The 21,455-nt window shown below is 37.7% G+C and overlaps 1 protein-coding gene across 5 annotated transcripts in view; it reads left to right on the forward strand.

The window, feature by feature from the left end:
• Positions 1-21,455, forward strand: part of RAB3GAP1 (RAB3 GTPase activating protein catalytic subunit 1) — a 193,525-nt gene that overhangs the window by 60,324 nt on the left and 111,746 nt on the right. For all 5 annotated transcript variants that reach the window (XR_013172684.1, XR_013172685.1, XM_077153644.1 and 2 more), the window contains exon 4: positions 9,972-10,104. Coding sequence is in view for 3 of the 5 variants with exons in the window: in XM_077153644.1 (XP_077009759.1) it covers positions 9,972-10,104 (133 nt within the window). In the remaining 2 variants the exon portion in view is untranslated. The remainder of the gene's footprint in view (positions 1-9,971; positions 10,105-21,455) is intronic.

Raw genomic sequence — 21,455 nt, forward strand, 5'->3', positions numbered from 1 at the left:
ATTTCTGCTCTAATCTTTGTTATTTCTTTCCTTTTGCTTGCTTTGGGGTTAGTTTGCTGTTCTTTCTCCAGTTCTTCCAAGTGGACAGTTAATTCCTGCATTTTTGCCTTTTCTTCTTTTCTGATGTAGGCATTTAGGGTAATAAATTTCCCCATTAGCACTGCCTTTGCTGCGTCCCATAGGTTTTGATATGCTGTGTTTTCATTTTCATTTGCCTCGAGATATTTACTGATTTCTCTTGCAATTTCTTCCTTGACCCACTCGTTTTTTAGAGTGTGTTGTTGAGCCTCCACGTATTTGTGAATTTTCTGGCACTCCGCCTATTATTGATTTCCAACTTCATTCCTTTATGATCTGAGAAAGTGTTCTGTATGATTTCAATCTTTTTAAATTTGTGAAGACTTGCTTTGTGACCCAGCATATGGTCTATGTTTGAGAATGATCCATGAGCACTTGAGAAAAAGGTGTATCCTGCTGTTGTGGGATGTAATGTCCTATAAATGTCTGTTAAGTCTAGCTCATTTATTGTAATATTCAAATTCTCTATTTCTTTATTGATCCGGTGTCTAGATGTTGTGTCCATTGATGAGAGTGGTGAATTGAAGTCTCCAACTATTATGGTATATGAGTCTATTTCCCTTTTCATTGTTTGCAGTGTATTCCTCACGTATTTTCGGGCATTCTGGTTTGGTGCATAAATATTTATGATTGTTATGTCTTCTTGTTTAATTGTTCCTTTTATTATTCGATAGTGTCCTTCTTTGTCTCTTTTAACTGTTTTAGATTTGAAGTCTAATTTGTTGGATATGAGTATAGCTACTCCTGCTCTTTTCTGGTTGTTATTTGCATGAAATATCTTTTCCCAACCTTTCACTTTCAACTTATGTTTATCTTTGAGTCTAAGATGTGTTTCTTTTAGACAGCATATAGAAGGATCCTGTTTTTTAATCCATTCTGCCAGTCTATGTCTTTTGATTGGGGAATTCAGTCCATTAACATTTAGTGTTAGTACTGTTTGGGTAATACTTTCCTCTACCATTTTGCCTTTTGTATTATATATATCATATCTGATTTTCCTTCTTTCTACACTCTTCTCCATACCTCTCTCTTCTTTCTTTTCGTATCTGACTCTAGTGCTCCCTTTAATATTTCTTGCAGAGCTGGTCTCTTGGTCATAAATTCTCTCAGTGACTTTTTTCTGAAAATGTTTTAATTTCTCTCTCATTTTTGAAGGACAATTTTGCTGGATATAGAAGTCTTGGTTGGCAGTTTTTCTCTTTTAGTAATTTAAATATATCATCCCATTGTCTTCTAGGTTCCATGGTTTCTGCTGAGAAATCTACACATTGTCTTATTGGGTTTCCCTTGTATGTGATGGATTGTTTTTCTCTTGATGCTTTCAAGATCCTCTTTCTCTTTGACCTCTGACATTCTAACTAGTAAGTGTCTTGGAGAACGCCTATTTGGGTCCGTTCTCTTTGGGTTGCGCTGCACTTCTTGGATCTGTAATTTTAGGTCTTTCATAAGAGTTGGGAAATTTTCAGTGATAATTTCTTCCATTAGTTTTTCTCCTCCTTTTCCCTTCTCTTCTCCTTCTGCCACACCCACAACACGTATATTTGTATGCTTCATATTATCATTCAGTTCCCTGATCCCCTGCTCAAATTTTTCCATTGTTTTCCCTATAGTTTCTGTTTCTTATTGGAATTCAGATGTCCCATCCTCCAGTTCACTAATTCTATCTTCTGTCTCTTTAAATCTACCTTTGTAGGTATCCGTTGTTTTTTCCATCTTTTCTACTTTGTCCTTCAATCCCATAAGTTCTGTGATTTGTTTTTTCAGACTTTCTATTTCTTCTTTTTGTTCAGCCCATGTCTCCTTCATGTCCTCCCTCAATTTATTGATTTGGTTTTTGAAGAGGTTTTCCATTTCTGTTCGTATATTCAGAATTAGTTGTCTCAGCTCCTGTATCTCATTTGAACTATTGGTTTGTTCCTTTGACTGGGCCATATCTTCAATTTTCCTAGCCTGATCCGTTATCTTCTGCTGGCGTCTGGGCATTTAATCACATTTCCCTGGGTGTGGGACCCATCAGGTTGAAAGATTTTCCTGTGAAATCTCTGGGCTCTGTTTTTCTTATCCTGCCCAGTATGTGGTACTCGTGACGCTTGTCTGTCTGCGGGTCCCACCAGTAAAAGATGCTGTGGCTCCTTTAACTTTGGAAATCTCTCGCTGTGGGGGCGGGTCGTCAGCCGAAGTGGCTTGGGGGAGTTCCGATTCAAATCTCCCAACTGGCCCACGAATCCACGCGTTGTGGGGGCGCCGGCTGTCGCTGCTTGGAGTTCCGGTCCAAATCTACCAGCCGGCCCGGGAAGCCAAGCGTAGCATGGGGCGCCGGCCGCTGCGGCTTGGGGGAGTGCTGATCCAACGTTCCCAGCCGGACCAGGAAGCCACGTGTGTGGAATTGACCCCTGTCGCCGGTCTCTGCGGCTTGGGTGGCCTCCTATCCAATTCTCCCAGCCGGCCCGGGAGGCCGCGCGTGGTGGGGGCCGTTGGCCGCCGTGGCTTGAAGGGACCGCCTGTCCTATTCTCCCAGCCGGCCCGGGAAGGAGGGAGGAAGGGACTCTGCCCGCCAGCCGCCCCGGCCCGGGTAAGTGCGCACCCCTCGAGTATCTCACCGCAGCGGATTCTCCCTGCCCTTTCAGCCGTTCCAGAATGGGGTACGCTGTCTTTTTGGTCTCTGTCGTGGCTCCGGGAGCTGTTCTGTACCATTTCTATTTCTTTAGTAGCTGTTCTGGAGGAGGAACTAAGACCCCCGCGTCTTACTAAGTTGTCATCTTTTCCAGAAGTCTGGGTACTTTTTATATATAGGATCATATCATCTGCAAATAGTGAACATTTTATTTTTTGCTTTCCACTTTGAATTCCTTTTATTTCTTTTTCTTGCCTAATTGCTCTAGCTAGAGCGTCTAGCATAGTGTTAAATAACAGTGGTGACAGTGGGCATTCTTGTCCTGTTCAGACCTTAGAGGGAAAACTTTCAGTCTTTCACCATTGAGTTGATTTTAGCTGTGGATTTTTCATATTTGCCCTTTATCATGTTGAGGAAGTTTCTGTCCATTCCTGTTTTTCAGTGTTTTTATGAAGAAAGGATGTTGAATGAAAATAAAGACAAAAAATAAATAAATAATGGGGGCATTGGGACATGGGATGTTTTGGTTGTTCATTTTTTACTTTTATTTTTATTGTTTTTTGAATAATGAAAATGTTCAAAAATTGATCGTTATAATGAATGCACAAGTATATGATGATACTGTGAACCATTGACTGTACACTTTGGATGATCATATGTGAATATATCAATAAAATTGCATTAAAAAAAGATGTTGGATTTTGTCACTTGCCTTTTCTATGTCAATTGTGATGCTCCTGTGGTTTTTTCCCTTTGATTTGTTAATATGGTGTATTACATTAATTGATTTACTTGTGTTGAACCACTTGTGATATCTGCCGTAAAAACCACTTGGTCATGCTGTATAATTCTTTTAATATGCTGTTGGATTCAAGTTGCAAGTATTTTCTTGAGGATTTTTGCATCTATATTCGTTAGAGAATTTGTTCTGTAATTTTCTTTCCTTGTATTATCTTTGTTTGGCTTTGGTGTTGAAGAGACTTTGGCTTCATAAATGAGTTAGGTAGCCTTCCCTCCTCTTCGGTTTTTTTTGGAAGAGTTTCAGTAGAATTGGTATTAAGTTTTCTTTGAATGTTTCGTAGTATTCACCTGTGATGGCTTCACAGTTTCTCTTTTAACTTGGTTTCGGTAGCTTATCTGACTGCTCATAACAACAGCCATGTTTTGGCAGCAGTTGCTTCTTTTCCTTGTGATTTTCATTTGTCCTTCAGATTTCCCTTCAGGACAAATCATACTCCACCTGGAGTTTTTGGGGCATCCCGTACTTATGCCCTGGGGCAAACTGTTCTAAAAAACGGGCCCCCTCCCCACCCCAGCCCCCTCCACATACTCATATACTGGAAGTTATTGGCTACGCCAGGTTCCCCTCCCTGCCGCCCCTCAGCTGTGATATTGTGTCTGCAGATTCCCTTTTCCCTCTGCTTGTTTTCAGCCTCCTGACTGGCTTACAATTTTTCTGGCTATGAACCTACAGAATAGGTCCCTCTGAAGTTCCATGGGTACTTAAAAGTGAAAAATGAAGCTGGTCACTCCATTTACCAAAATGGTAACAGTTTATTAGGGAACTGGTCCTGATGGATGTTCAGAGTAATGCTGTGTGCCACCAAAGGGGATACAGGGGCTATATAGGGCAAGAACAAGGAAGGCGTAGAGCCAAGTTGGGATTTTCAAGATCATAGACATGTCTCTTTGACGTTACTGATACGTGGTAGGAGTGGTTCTAGTACAGATAGCTGTCATGCTTACTTGTACACAAGCACTTTAAGATGCACTAATAGGGGTGTAGGTGGGATAGGGTGTTATCTAGGAATTTTCTGGTTTGTGGCCCCATAACAAGTTTGTTATTTTAATGAAGTTCAGTTTTTCAGTTTTCAATGCCTTTTGTGTCCTGTTTAGGAAATATTTGCTTGTCCTATGTTTGTGAAGATATTTTCCTATGTTTTCTGCCATGTGAATATCTAATTATTCAGGTCCTTTGTTGAAAAGACTATCCTTTCTCAGCTGAGCTGGAGGACATCTCTATTGTTAAACCAAAGGACCATATAAGTATGAATCTCGATGGACTCTCTATTATGTATCACTGACTTGTTTGTCTTTATGCCAATACTATACTGTCCTGAGCTTTACAGTAAGTCTTGAAATAAGGTAGTGTGCTTATTTGTCACAAGTATTTTAGCTATTCTAGATTCTTTGGATTTTTACGTTAATTTTGGAATCAACTTGTTAGGTTCTGCAAAATCCCTGTGGGGATTTTGATAGCAAACATGTTGAATTGGGGGAGAATGGACATTATCTCTGTCTGTTTAGTCTTTAGTTTGCTTCAGGAATGTTTTGAAGTTTTTGTATTAAGTAGAATTCTTGCTTATCTTTCATTTAATTTTTTTCAAAATATTTCTTGTTTGATGTTTGTAAGAATAGTTTTTTAAAATTTCACTTTCCAATTATTCGCTAGTAGTATGCAAAAATACACAGACTTTTTATTGTGAACCTTGTTGTACATGATGGCATATAGTTAATAGTGTAATTATAAAAATAGTGTAGTTATAAAAATGTTCTTTCATGAATTATAACAAATATATACTTAAATGTATTAATAACAGGGTAGCATATGCTAATTCTGTGTTTTATATGTTTTATGTATGACTTTTATGTAAGCCTACAACTTCTCTAATAAAAATGTTGGGACATTGAGGGGAAAAAAAAAGCATATCCCCAAGTCACCTTCCCCCTTCCTGTCTCAGTAAGATTGTGTTTGGGTCCAGAATCTACCCACCTGCCCACCCGCCCACCCTCCCAATCTATCTGTCTATCTATATATTTTTAAAACTTTTTTTTTTTTTTTTTTTTTACATGGGCAGGCACCGGGAATCGAACCTGGGTCCTCGGGCATGGCGGGCAAGCATTCTTATCTGCTGAGCCACCGTGGCCCACCCGTTTTCCCAACTTTTTTTTTGAAACATGGGTAGGTACTGGGAATCGAATCCGGGTCCTCGGGCATGGCAGGCAAGCACTCTTACCTGCTGAGCCACCGTGGCCTGCAAAACTTGTTTATTTTTTATCGTTAAATATTATAAATTCACATACCATGTACTCATCCAAAGTTACGGTCAGTGGTTCACAATGTTATCATTTAGCTGCGTATTTATCACCACAATTGACTTTTTTGTGAAAAATAACATATATACAAAAAAGCAATAAATTTCAAAGCACATTGCAACAATTACTTGTAGAACAGATTTCAAAGTTTAGTATGGGTTACCATTCCACAATTTTAGGTTTTTACTTGTAGCTGCTCTAAGATACTGGAGACAAAGAAATATGCATATAATGATTCAGCAATCACACTCATTTGTTAAACCCTACCTTCTCTGTATAACTCCCTATCACCTTTGATCTTTCTCCTATATATATACATATATATATATTAATTGTGAAAAACAACATATATACAAAAAAGCAATAGGAGTAATAGAAGTAATAGAAGCTCAATGCAACAATTAGTTATAGAACAGATTTCAGAGTTTGGTATGGGTTACAGTTCCACAATTTTAGATTTTCCCCTCTAGTTGCTCCAAGACACTGGAGACTAAAAGAAATATCAGTATAATGATTTTGCAGTTATACTCATTTGTTAAATCTTATCTTCTGTGCTATAACTCCACCTTCTCCTTTTATCTTTTCCCAATCTTTATGGGTATTTGGGCTCTGCCCTTTATAAGGTTTTCATTTTGGAAAGGGCTGTTGATAATATGGGAGAGGGCAATGGGACTGGTTGATGGTCTTGTAGAGACTGACACCTCTGGGTTTCAGGACTTATCTGGTCTAGGAACCCATCTGGAGGCTTCTGGAAAGTAATCATAGTGCATGGAACCTTTGTAGAATCTCAGATAGACCCCTAGGTGTTCTTTAGGGTTGACACAAATGGTTTTGGTTGGGGTTTGGCAAACTGTGGTAAATAGCAATATCTGTCTGAAACTTGCATAGGAATAGCCTCTAGAATAGCCTCTCGACTCTAATTTGAACTCTCTCAGCCACTGATGCCTTATTTTGTTATTTTTCTTTTCCTTTTTGTGTTCCAGAAGACATTATTGATCCCATGATGCCAGGGCCAGGTTCATCCCTGGGAGTCAGGACCCATGTTGTTAGGGATACTTTCATCACTGAATGTCATGTCTACCTGGGGAGAGGGTACTGATTTTACTTGCAGAGTTGGGCTTAGAGACAGAAAGGCTGCACCTGAGTAGCAAAAGAGATTTTTTTTTTGAAAGTAACTCTTAAGCTTAATTATATTTAGGCTTAGCTTCTCCACTACAGAAATAAGTTTCAGAAGAGTAAGCCTCAAGATCAGGGGCTTGGCCTAATGACTTGGGAGTCCCTAATATTTGAGAGAGTAACTGGGATTTCTCAGGTGGGAAAGTTTACCAAATAAACATTTTTTGCTTTAGTCTCACACATAAGTTAAAATTTTAAAATATTAATTACTATCTATTTTCAGCACCCTGCAGTAATGACATTCCTTTGTTCTTCCTCATGCAAGAACATTTTTTAAATCTCTGCTTTTAGTCACTATCATTGTACACTCTAGGCATTCCTAGATTATGCCATCTTAGTCTTTATCATCTATCTTTCTTTCTGATTTCATTTGTGCCTCCAGCCCTCCTCCCTCTATCATTCTCACATTCAGGTTCATTCAGTGTTTTAGCATAATTGTATTACAGTTAGGTAGTATTGTGCTATCCATTTCTGAGTTTTTATAATCGGTCCAGGAGGGAAAATTTAATAGTTTTGTATATTTTTTCCAGTTCCTCAAGGGACTTTGCCAATACTTTTAAATTTATCTGCTCAACGTACTCTGGGATGTACCTGGGCATTATGTTAATCTGTACAGAATTACACGCCTTTATTCCCATTCTGGGCTCCATGTGTTTGGGTTGTTTAAATGAGCTACCCAGGCAGGTTGATTTAGATTGTGTGTTACAAAAAATTTAGGTTTTGGAAAAAATAAACCTCTCTGCCTTTGGTGTCAAATAGTAGGTGATGCTCTAGAATACAGACAGTATCATCCTTTGCGCTGTATTTTGATTAGTCCTGATCTGATTACCTTCATTCTTTTCTATAAATGAAGCCTAATCTCTTTTTTGGTTTCTTTAACAGTTCTATGTAGCAATGCTGACTTTCAGACTTGCAGAATTCCAGCTCTCAGTCTTAGGTGTCACATGGGTACCTAAAGTTCCAGGGAGATACCAGGTTATTCACATATACCACAGTATCTCAGAATGTAGAAATACACTTACAGCTCCAGACTCAATATGACTGCTATTAGAGCTTACAGTCTAGGCCCCAGTTTTCTTATAGGTATTTTCTAAAAGAGACCATACAATATTTGTTCTTTTGTTTCTGGCTTATTTTGCACCACATAATGTGCCTAAGATTCATTCACCTCATTGTATGCCTCACGACTTTGTTCCTTAATGTAGCCGCACCATTTTCCATCATATGTACATCATTCAGCTCACTTTTCTGCTTCTCAGTCAGTGTACTCTTTGGCCACCCCCATGTTTCATGTATTTTTGAAATAAGATACCCCTAGGACATTTAAAATTAGATTTAACTTAATAGAATTCTAAATAACTTTCCAGGAATACCTATAAAACATTCCAATGTTACATGGTAGGTACAGCCTTGAAAACTATTTATTTTTAATTCAGTAACTCATGAAATCACTGATTATATATTTTCTGTCTTGTTTGTTACTATCTCTGTACTTGACTGGTGTTCTAGTTTGATAACTGCCAGAATGCAATATACCAGAAACAGAATGGCTTTTAAAAAGGGACTTTAATAAGTTCTAGTTTACAGTTCTAAGGCCGAGAAAATGTCCCAATTAAAACAAGTCTATAGAAATGTCCAATCAGAGACATCCAGGGAAAGATACCTTGGTTTAAGAAGGCTGATGATGTTCAGGGTTTCTCTCTCAAGTGAGAAGGCACATGGTGAACACAGTCAGTTTCTCTCTGCTGGAAGGGCACATGGTGAGCACGGAGACAAATGCTAGCTTTCTCTTCTGGCTTCCTGTATCATGAAGCTCCCAGGGAGGCATTTTCCTTCTTCATCTCCAAAGGTCGCTGGCTCGTGGACTCTGCTTCTATTGGCTATGTCATTCTGCTCTGCTCTGTCTGAATCGCCCTCATTTTCCAAAATGTTTCCTCTTTTATAAGACTCCAGAAACTTATCTAGACCCACCCAAATGGGTGGAGACATGTCGTCACCTAATCCATCTTAACAACCACTCTTGATTAAATCACATCTCCAGGGAGGTGATTCTAACTACAGATTCAAACATATAGTATTGAGTAGGGATTATTCTGCCTTTATGAAATGGGATTTAGATTAAAACATGGCTTTTCTAGGGGATATACATCCTTTCAAACCAGCACATCTGGTGTTTCCTGCCTCATAGTAGTGCTATGTAATGACTATTTCTCTCTCCATTGGAAAGAATGGGAGAGTAGAGGCTTGGAGGCAGAAAATTCTCCTGTATGATTACATTGTATAAGGGGCTCTTTTGAACTCTTAATTAACATAGGGCTTTGAATCAAGAAGTTTCTGTTTAAATGAAAAGATTTGAATGGAAAGTCTTGATAAAGCACCTTGCAGAAAACTCTTAAATAAATGGTATAAATGGTATTTCACTTCAGTTGATTTTACACACTGCTTCCTTTCGAAGCAGTTTCTGGTGTCCAGTAGCACTGTGTGCTGTAATGCATTGTGATATCAGGCTTGAGCTTTTTATAATAAATGTTAATTTTTTGCTATGTATTTTCTTAATTTAATAAATTAAAGAAATGCTTGTGAAAATTTATGATTAAATTATAAAACTGAATTATTTTCTGTTAAAAAATAACTAAGGTAGAGATTCTGCTTTTGTTAGGAGCATTATTATTTGCTATTGAAGAGGCACAGGATTTACTTTATATTTGTGATTTTTATATACTGACATCTTATTGGAATATTGTATATTTGTATATTATAATAGGGGAATTTCTGTTTAAAGAATCAGTGTGATCAGTCATTTATAAAGTAGTATCCTGTTGGTTTTATTACTTAAGTATTCTTTTCCCCTTTTTTTTCATTATTTGGAGTGTAGCTATAGGATGAAACTTTTAGATTAATGGACAGAAAAAGGGGGAAAAATCCCTGTAGTTAATAAACGCAATAAACAAAAGTATATTGAATACTTTAAGGTGAATGTTTTTTTCCATTTTATTTGTAAATACAGGGTATATTTACTTCTGGCACATGGGAAGAGAAATCAGATGAAATTTTCTTTGCTGACTTCAAGTTCTCAGTCACTTACCATTATCTTATTCAAGAATCCAATGATAAAGAAGGAAAGGATGAATTGGTAGAAGGTAAGTTTTTATTGTATGTTATTTTACCTTGACTTTTGATTGTGTTTATGATTTTGAATCATGAATTTTGTTCTCTTAATTCAGCATTATCCTCTGGAAATACTTTGCATATGCAGAATTGTTCACCACATCTGAAGTAAGAGTAGTCTTTTCAGAGAAAGAATTATGGTATCACTAATTTTAAGACAAATTATGTCAGCACATATTTGAGTAACTAATGTGCTAGGTACTCTGCTATGCCTTGTTGAACATAAACTTACAAAACTACTGTAAGAAAGGTATGATCTTTAAATAAGTTGCAATAATAGGAGGTAGAGAGTGGTAAGTGCTGTCCCAAAGTACAGATAAAAATCTGCTGGAGTTTAGAAGACAAAAGATAATTTTGAATTGGAGGAGGTCAGAGAAGAGGTTAAAGAGATTGAGGCAATTGAACTGGGCCTTAAAGTTTTAGATATACCTCAAACTTTGGATTTGGTGGATTAAAATTCTGGCTCTTATTTTTAGTGATTACTTGATCTAAATTTTCTTACTTTAAAATGACATAGTACTACTTGAAGGGCTATTGTGATGTTTTTTGTTTTTAATTTTTTTATTTTACTTTTTTAAATACCAAAAAACACCAAGCAAATTCCTATTTTGATCATTTTGTTATACATATGTAGTTAGTAATTCACAATATCATCACATAGTTGCGTATTCGTCATCATTATCATTTCTTGGAATATTTGCATCAGTTCAGAAAAAGAAATAAAACGAAAACAGAAAAAAATTTTAAACATACCATAGCCCTTACCCTCCCTTTGTTAGATCACTAGCATTTCAAACTAAATTTATTTTAACATTTGTTTCCCCTATTATTTATTTTTATTCCATATATTCTACTTGTCTATTGACAAGGTAGATAATAAGAACATCAGACACAAGGGTTTCACAGTCACACAGTCACATTATGAAAGCTATATCATTACACAATTATCTTCAAGAAACATGGCTACTGGAACAAAGCTCTACATTTTCGGGTAGATCCATCTAGCCTCTCCATTACATCTTGAATAAAAGGGTGATATCTACTTAATGCGTAAGAGTAACCTCCAGAATAACCTTTCAACTCTGTTTGGAATCTCTCAGCCATTGACACTTGCTCTCATTTCACTGTTACCCCTTTTGGTCAAGAAGGTTTTCTCCATCCCTTGATGGTGAGTCTCAGCTCATTCCAGAGTTTTTCTCAGTCCCTTGATATGAGTCTCCGTTCATTCCAAGATCTCTGTCCCACGTTGCCAGGAAGGTCCACACCCCTGGGAGTCATGCCCCATGTAGACAGGGGGAGGGTGGTGAGTGTGTTTGTTGTGTTGGCTGGAGAGAGAGGCCACATCTGAGCGACGAAAGAGGTTCTCTTGGGGGTGACTCTTAGGCCTAATTTTAAGCTTTGGTTGTCCACGCTGCTTGTAAGAATATCAAGAATTCAACTTGGGGAAGTTGAATTTTCCCCTGTTCTCACCATTCCCCGAAGGGGACTTTACAAACACTTTAATTCACTCTTCAAATCACTCTGGGATTAATTGGCGGCATCTCTCTGGACAAACCAACAAAATCTCATGTCCTACTCAAGGTTCCAACTACTTATGGTGTACAATTAAGCTTTCTACATAACTTATATGGAAATACACCAGTCAAAATATAAATTTTGTACCAAATAAACATTTTTTGCTTTAGTCTCACACATAAGTTGAAATTTTAAAATATTAATTACCATCTGTTTTCAGCACCCTACAGTAATGACATTCCTTTGTTCTTCCTCATGCAAAAACATTTTTTAAAGTTTGTACATTTAGTTACTATCATTATACACTCTAGGCATTCCTAGATTATACCATCTCAATCTTTATAGTCTATCTTTCTTTGTGATTTCATTTGTGCCCCCAGCCCTTCTCTCTCTATCATTCTCACATTCAGCTCCATTCAGTGTTTTAACATAATTGTATTACAGTTAGGTAGTATTGTGCCGTCCATTTCTGAGTTTTTACATTCAGTCCTGTTGCACAATCGGCATTCCTTCAAATCCAATTACCCAATATCTTACCCTATTTCTATCTCCTGTTACCAATGAAATTCTCCAAGTTTATTCACTAATGTCAGTTCATATCAGTGAGACCATACGGTATTTATCCTTTTGTTTCTGGCTAATCTCACTCAGCATAATGTCCTCAAGGTCCATCCATGTTGTTACATACTTCATAACTTTATTCTGTCTTACAGCTGCATAATATTCCATTGTATGTATATACCACAGTTTGGTTAGCCACTCATCTGTTGATGGACATTTTGGCTGTTTCCTCTCTTTGCAATTGTAAATAATGTGTTATAAACATTGGTGTGCAAACGTCTGTTTGTATCCTTGCACTCATGTCCTCTGAGTAGATACCTAGCAATGGTATTGCTGGGTCATATGGCAATTCTACATTTAGCTTTTTGAGTAACCGCCAAACTGCCTTCCACAGTGGTTGTAACATTTGACATTCCCACCAACAGTGAATAAGTGTGCCTCTTTCTCCACATCCTCTCCAGCACTTGTCATTTTCTGTTTTATTGATAATGGCATTCTGGTGGGTGTGAGATGATATCTCATTATGGTTTTGATTTGCATTTCTCTAATAGCCAGGGAAGTTGAGCCTCTCTTCATGTGCCTTTTGGCCATTTGTATTTCCACTTCTGAGAAGTGTCTGTTCAAATCTCCTGCCCAGTTTGTAATTGGATTGGCTGTCTTTTTGTTGTTGAGTTGAACAATCTCTTTATAAATTCTGGATACTAGACCTTTATTTGATATGTCATTTCCAAATATTGTCTCCCATTGTGTATACTGTCTTTTTACTTTCTTGATGAAGTTCTTTGATGCACAAAAGAGTTTAATTTTGAGGAGTTCCCATTTCTTTCTTTCTTTCTTCAGTGCTCTTGCTTTAGGTGTAAGGTCTATAAAACTGCCTCCAATTATAAGATTTATAAGATATTTCCCTACATTTTCCTCCAACTGTTTTATGGTCTTAGACCTGATGTTTAGATCTTTGATCCATTTTGAGTTAACTTTCGTATAGGGTGTGAGATACGGGTCCTCTTTCATTCTTTTGCATATGGATATCCAGGTCTCTAGGCACCATTTATTGAAGACTGTTCTGTCCCAGGTGAGTTGGCTTGACTGCTTTATCAAAGATCAGATGTCCATAGATGAGAGGATCTATATCTGAACTCTCTATTCTATTCCATTGGTCAATATATCTGTCTTTATGCCAGTACCATGCTGTTTTGATCACTGTAGCTTCATAAGATGCCTTAAAGTCAGCTAGCGTGAGATCTCCAACTTCATTTTTTTTTTCTCTCAGGATACGTTTAGCTCTTTGGGGCACCCTGCCCTTCCAGATACACTTGGTTATTGGTTTTTCTATTTCTGAAAAGTAAGGTTTGGGGATTTTCATTGGTATTGTTTTTGAATCTGTAAATCAATTTAGGTAGAATTGACATCTTAACTATATTTAGTCTTCCAGTTCATGAACACGGTATGCCCTTCCATCTATTTAGGTCTTCTGTGATTTCTTTCAACAATTTCTTGAAGTTTTCTTTGTATAGGTCTTTTGTCTCTTTAGTTAAATTTATTCCTAAATATTTTATTCTTTTGGTTGCAATTGTAAATGGAATTCTTCCTTTGATTTTCCCCTCAGATTGTTCATTACTAGTGTATACAAACTCTACAGTTTTTTTGATGTTGATCTTGTAACCTGCCACTTTGCTGTACTCATTTATTAGCTCTAGTAGTTTTGCTGTGGGTTTTTTGACATATAGGATCATATCATCTGCAAACAGTGAAAGTTTTATGTCTTCCTTTCCAATTTTGATGCCTTGTATTTCTTTTTCTTGCCTAATTGCTCTGGCTAGAACTTCCAACACAGTGTTGAATAACAGTGGTGATAGTGGACATCCTTGTCTTGTTCCTGATCTTAGGGGGAAGTTTTCAGTTTTTCCCAATTGAGAATGATGTTAGCAGTGGGCTTTTCATATATTCCTTTTATCATTATGAGGAAGTTCCCTTCTATTCCTATCCTTTGAAGTGTTTTCAACAGGAAAGGATGTTGAATTCTGTCAAATGCCTTTTCTGCGTCAATCGAGATGATCATGTGGTTTTTCTGCTTTGATTTGTTGATAGGGTGTATTACATTAATTGATTTTCTGATGTTGAACCACCCTTGCATACCTGCGATGAATCCTACTTGGTCATGATGTATAATTCTTTTAATGTGTTGCTGGATTTGATTTGCTAGAATTTTGTTGAGGATTTTTGCATCTATATTCATTAGAGAGATTGGTCTGTAGTTTTCTTTTTTTGTAATATCTTTGCCTGGTTTTGGTATGAGGATGATGTTGGCTTCGTAGAATGAATTAGGTAGTTTTCCCTCTTCTTCGGTTTTTTTGAGGAGTTTGAGGAGAGTTGGTACTAATTCTTTCAGAAATGTTTGATAGAATTCACATGTGAAGCCGTCTGGTCCTGGACTTTTCTTTTTGGGAAGCTTTTTAATGACTGATTCAATTTCTTTACTTGTGATTGGTTTGTTGAGGTCATCTATTTCTTCTTGAGTCAAAGTTGGTTGTTCATGCCTTTCTAGGAAGTTGTCCATTTCATCTACATTGTTGTATTTATTGGCATAAAGTTGTTCATAGTATCCTGTTATTACCTCCTTTATTTCTGTGGGGTCAGTGGTGATGTCGCCTCTTCCATTTCTGATCTTATTTATTTGCATCCTCTTTCTTCTTCTTTTTGTCAATCTTGCTAAGGGCCCATCAATCCTATTGATTTTCTCATAGAACCAAATTCTGGTTTTATTGATTTTCTCAATTGTTTTCATGTTCTCAATATCATTCATTCTACTCTAACCTTTGTTATTTCTTTCCTTTTGCTTGCTTTGGGGTTAGTTTGCTGTTCTTTCTCCAGTTCTTCCAAGTGGACAGTTAATTCCTGTATTTTTGCCCTTTCTTCTTTTTTGATATAGGCATTTAGGGCAATAAATTTCCCTCTTAGCACTGCCTTTGCTGCGTCCCGTAAGTTTTGATATGTTGTGTTTTCATTTTCATTTGCCTCGAGATATTTACTGATTTCTCTTGTAATTTCCTCCTTGACCCACTGGATGTTTAAGAGTATGTTGTTGAGCCTCCACGTATTTGTGAATTTTCTGGCACTTTGCCTATTATTGATTTCCAACTTCATTCCTTTATGATCGAGGAAGTGTTTTGTGTGACTTCAGTCATTTTAAATTTATTGAGACTTGCCCAACTGTCCTTGAGAATGATCCATGAGCACTTGAGAAAAAGGTGTATCCTGCTGTTGTGAGGTGTAATGTTCTATAAATGTCTGTTAAGTCTAGCCCATTTTTTGTATTATTCAAGTTCTCTGTTTCTTTATTGATCCTCTGTCTAGATGTTCTGTCCATTGATGAAAGTGGTGATTTGAAGTCTCTAACTATTATGGTAGATGTGTCTATTTCTCTTTTCAGTGTTTGCCACATGTATTTTGGAGCATTCTGGCTTGGTGCATAAATATGTAGGATTGTTATGTCTTCTTCCTGAATTGTTCCTTTTTTTAATACGTAGTATCCTTCCTTGTACCTTTTATTTAAATTTTTTTAATTAAAAAAATTGAAAGAAACACAAAAATTCACAACACATACACTCAGCAATTCAAAATATCTTCATATAGTTGCATATTCATCATCATGATCATTTCCCCAAACATTTGCATCAATTCAGAAAAAGAAATAAAAAGACAACAGAAAAAATATTTTATATACCATACCCCTCACCCCTCCCTTTCATTGATCACTAGCATTTCAAAGTAAATTTATTTTAACATTTGTTCCCCCATTAATATTTTTATTCCATATGTTTACTTATCTGTTGAGAAGGTAGATAAAAGGAGCATCAGACACAAGGTTTTCACAATCACACTGTCACATTGTGAAAGCTTTATCATTATACAATCATCATCAAGAAACATGGCTACTGGAACAGAGCTCTGCATTTTCAGGCAGTTCTCTCCAGCCTCTCCATTACATCTTGGTTAACAGGGTGATATCTACTTAATGCGTAAGAATAACCTCCAGGATAACCTCTTGACTCTGTTTGGAATCTCTCAGCCTTTGACACTTTGTCTCGTTTCACTGTTCCCCCTTTTGGTCAAGAAGGTTTTCTCAATCACTTGATGCTGGGTCTCAGCTCACTCTAGAGTTTTTGTCAATGCTTTGATGCTGAATCTCGGCTCATTCTGGGATTTCTGTCCCACATTGCCAGGAAGATCCACACCCCTGGGAGTCATGTTCCACGTAGACAGGGGAAGGGTGGTGAGTTTGCTTGCTGTGTTGGCTGGAGAGAGAGGCCACATCTGAGCAACAAAAGAGGCTCTCTTGTGGATGATGCTTAGGCCTAACTTTAAGTAGGCTTGACGTATCTCCTGTGGGGTTAAGTTTCATATGAACAAACCCCAAGACTGGGGGATCAGCCTATAGCTTTGGTTGCCCACACTGCTTGTGAGAATATCAAGAATTCAACTTGAGGAAGGAAGTTGAGTTTTCCCCCGTTCTCACCATTCCCCGAAGGGGACTTTACAAATACTTTTCCACTCACTGATCAGATCACTCTGGGATTCATCAGGGCATCACCTGGATAAATCAACAAAATCTCATGTCCTACCCAAAGTTTCATGTACTTAAGGTGTTCAACCAACGATCTACATAAGTTATATTAGGAGATGCACTAGTCAAAGTATAAATTTGTACCAGATAAGCATTTTTTGCTTTAGTCTTACACATAAGTTGAAGTTTTAAAATATTAATTACCATCTATTTTCAGCACACCGCAGTAATGACATTCTTTTGTTCTTCCTCATGCAAAAACATTTTTAAAATTTGTACATTTTGTCATTATCATTATACGCTCTAGGCATTCCTAGATTTTACCATCTCAATCTTTATCATCTATCTTTCTTTGTGATTTCATTTATGCCCCAGCCCTCCTCCCTCTATCATTCTCACATGCAGCTTCATTCAGTGTTTTAACATAATTGTATTACTGTTAGGTAATATCGTGTTGTCCAGTTCTGAGTTTTTATATTCCGTCCTGTTGCACAATCTGAATCCCTTCAGCTCCAGTTACCCAGCATCTTACCCTGTTTCTATCTCCTAATGGTCTCTGTTACCAATGAAATATTCCAGGTTCATTCACTAATGTCAGTTCATATCAGTGAGACCATACAGTATTTGTCCTTTTGTTTCTAACTAATCACACCCAGCATAATGTCCTTAAGGTCCATTCATGTTGTTACATGCTTCATAACTTTATTCTGTCTTACAGCTGCCTAATATTCCATCTTATGTAAATGTCACCGTTTGTTTAGCCAGCCATCTGTTGATGGACATTTTGGCTGCTTCCATCTCTTGGTAATTGTAAATAACGCTGCTATAAACATCGGTGTGTAAATGTCCATTTGTGTCCTTACCCTTATGCCCTTTGAGTAGAGACAGCATATAGATGGGTCCTGTTTTTTAATCCATTCTGCCAGGCTATGCCTTTTGATTGGAGAGTTTAATCCATTAACATTCAGTGTTATTACTGCATGGGTAGTACTTTCTTCTACTATTCTGCCTTCTGGATTTTATATGTCATATCTAATTTTCCTTCTTTTTACCTTTACTCATAGTCTTCCTTTCTACACTCTTCTCCACACCTCTCTCTTCAGTCTTTTCATATCTGTCTCTAGTGCTCCCTTTAATATTTCTTGCAGTTCCGGTCTCTTGTGATACTCTCAGTGATTTTTTTGTCTGAAAATGTTTTAATTTCTCCCTCATTTTTAAAGGATAATTTTGCTTGATATAGAGTTCTTGGTTGGCAGTTTTTCTCTTTTAGTAATTTAAATGTATCATCCCACTGTCGTCTCACCTCTATGGTTTCTGCTGAGAAATCTACGCAGAGTCTTGTTGCACTTCCTTTGTTTGTAATGGATTGCTTTTCTCTTGCTGCTTTCAAGATTCTCTCTTTGTCTTTGACTTCTGACATTTTGATTAGTAAGTGTCTTGGGGTACGTCTATTTGGATCTATTCTCTTTGGGGTATGCTGCACTTTTTGAATCTGTAATTTTAAATCTTTCATAAGAGTTCGAAATTTTCAGTGATAATTTCCTCCATTAGTTTTTCTCCTACTTTTCCCTTTTTCTCTCCTTATGGGACACCCACAACACATATATTCATGTGCTTTATATTGTCATTCAATTCCTTGAGTCCGTGCTCATTTTTTCCCCTGTATTTTCTTTTGCTTGTTGGACTTCAGATGTTCCATCCTCCAGTTCACTAATCCTATCTTCTGCCTCTTGAAATCAAACATTGTAGGTTTCCATTGTTTTTTTTTTTCATCTCTTCTCCTGTGCCTTTCATTGCCATAAGTTCTGTGATTTATTTTTTCAGACTTTCGATTTCTTCTCTTTGTTCATTCCTTGCCTTCTTTATATCCTCCCTTAGTTCATTGATATGATTTTTGATGAGTTTTTCCATTTCTGTTTGTATATTCTGAATTAATTGTTTCAACTCCTGTATCTCATTTGAATTGTTGGTTTGTTCGTTTGACTGGGCCATATCTTCAGTTTTCCTAGTGTGATTTGTTATTTTTTGCTGGCGTCTAGGCATTTAATTACCTTAATTAGTTTATTCTCGAGATTGTTTGAACTTCTTTTACATAGGGTTTTCTTGGTGGATGAATTTGTTGTCTGTCCGTTCTTTCACATTCACTTCAGCTTTTTCTGGACCTCTAGCTTAGGTTTTGTTTAACAGAGGAAAAATTTTCCGTTCTTGTTTTCTTGTTTCTTGCCCTGCATATATAGTGCCTTTATCTCCCCACCCTTAGGAGGGTCTGCTTTGGTATTATTGACCCCAGCCAGATTTTCCCAGGCCAAACTGGCCTCCTATCAGGAGGAAAGAGTCACCTGTGTCAGTTTTCTCTGAGGGTGAGACCCAGCAGGTTGAAAGACTTTCCTGTGAAGTCTCTGGACTCTGTTTTTCTTATCCTGCCCAGTATGAGGTGCTCGTCTGCCTGCAGGTCCCACCAGCATGAGATGATGCGGTACCTTTAACTTTGGTAGACTCTCCCTGCTGGGGGCGTGATGGAGACAGAGGAGAGGTTGTAGGCTGGTTTTAATGGCTTCAAATTACCCAGCCCTGGGGTCTGAATTCCTTGAGGGAGGGATTCTACATGAGTTGGCCTTCACCCCTCCCCTGGGGAAGGCACAGGTTCTAGACAAGCCTTAAACAAGCTTGTTTTTGCCTATGCCTGGTGCAGTTGCAGCCTGATAAACCCTGCCACTGTATCCAAAGGCAGTCAAGCCTTTGTAGAAACACAGCCACTAAAACCTCGGTTTCTTTTTCTGTCAGCCCTGCCCCCTCAGTGCCAGGGCAAAAATGAGCGACCTCTGCTTTGACCAGGTTCATCTGAGCTGAGTACTATTTTTAGTAGTCAGAATTTGTTAATTAATTCCACAATTGGCATTTGGTTGCACTCAACCCCTGCTGCTGGTAAAGTCTTTTTCCTTTCCGCTCTGTGAAGCAGCCTGTCGGGGAGAGGCGCCGGATGCCACGACTTGAGGGACTCACAGTTCTGGGGGGGCTCACAGCCGGTTCTGCTGGTCCAGACTGAGGTACGCTGTGTGTCTGGTCACTGATGTGGTCCTAGGAGCTGTTCTGTACTGTTCCTGGTTATTTAGTAGCTGTTCTGGGGGACGAGCTAAATTGCACACCTTGCTAAGCCGCCATCTTGGCTCTTCCCTCCTGTTGTGATGCTTTAAGGAGATATTATACATTAGCACCTCCCCTCCTACCTGGCCAAACCTGGCTATTCAGTAACTGATTCTGAATCTTCTATACCTGAGGTAGTGAACAAATTATTGAACAAATATGAATTTTCTATTATATGTTTTTTTCTTACAAACAAAGCAATTAGATAGGATTTACATTCAGATTTATAAACGAGGGCATATACCATTGCAGTGTATATACAAGTGGAAGAGTTGTTCACCACATCTGAATATAAGCGGAAGAGTTATTCACTACATCTGAAGTAAAAGTTTAGTCTTTTTTTATTTTAAGAATTTTAACTTTTTTTATTTTATAGTATAACATATATACAAAGTAAAGAAATTAAAAAGGAGTAATTTTCAAAGCACACTTCAACAAGTGGTTACAAGACGAATCCCAGAGTTTGTCATGGGGTACCACACAATCCTCTCATATTTTTTCTTTCTAGCTGCTCCAGATTATTGGAGGCTAGAGGGCTTAAATATTTATTATCACAATCGACATTTTTCCTTCTTTTTTTGTGTGAAAAATAACAAAAATGCAAAAGTAGAAATTTCAAAGCACAGCACCACAGTCAGTTGTAGAACAGAGTTCAGAGTTTGACATGGATTACAATTTCAGAATTTTAGGTATTTGTTTCCAGCTGCTCTAAAATAGTGGAGACTAAAAGAGATATCAATTTAATGATTCAGCGTTCATATTCATTTGTTAAATCCTGTCTTCTCTATATAATTCCATCATCACCTTTGATCTTTCCATCCCTCTCTTTAGGGTTGTTTGGGCTATAACTTTTCTAAATTTTTAATACTGGAAGGGTCTGTCACTAATATGGGGTAGGGAGATAGAACTATCTGATGTTCTGGAGTAGCTGAGCTAGGTTTCAAGACTTATCTGGACCTGGGACCCATATGGAATTTGTAGGTTTCTAGAAAGTTACTCTAGTGCATGGAACCGTGATTGAATCTTATATATTGCCCTAGGTGTTTTTTTAGGATTTACTGGAATGGTCCTGGTTGGGGTTGGCATGTTATGAAAGTGGCAAGATCTAATTGAAGCCTGCATAAGAGCAACCTCCAGAGTCGCCTCTCGATTCTATTTGAACTCTCTCTGCCACTGATACTTTATTAATTACACTTCTTTCCCCACTTTTAATCAGGATGACGTTGATCCCACAGTGCCAGGTCTGGATTCATCCTTGGGAGTTCTCTCCCATATCGCCAGAGAGGCTTTCACCCCTGGATGTCTTGGCCCATGTAGAGGGAAAGGCAATGATTTTTATTTACAGAGTTGGCTTAGAGAGACTGAGGCCTCATGTGAGCAACAACAGACATCCTCCAGAAGTAACTCTTAGGCATCCTTACAGGTAGTCTAAGTTTTTGTGCTATCTACATAAGCTTCACAAGAGTAAGCCTCCTGATCAAGGGCATGGCCTATTGATTTGGGTTTCCCTAAAGTTTGACAGAGTATCAGGGGATTCCT

This window comes from Tamandua tetradactyla, chromosome 3 (assembly GCF_023851605.1).
Source record: "Tamandua tetradactyla isolate mTamTet1 chromosome 3, mTamTet1.pri, whole genome shotgun sequence".
NCBI classification, from domain to species: Eukaryota; Metazoa; Chordata; class Mammalia; order Pilosa; family Myrmecophagidae; genus Tamandua; species Tamandua tetradactyla.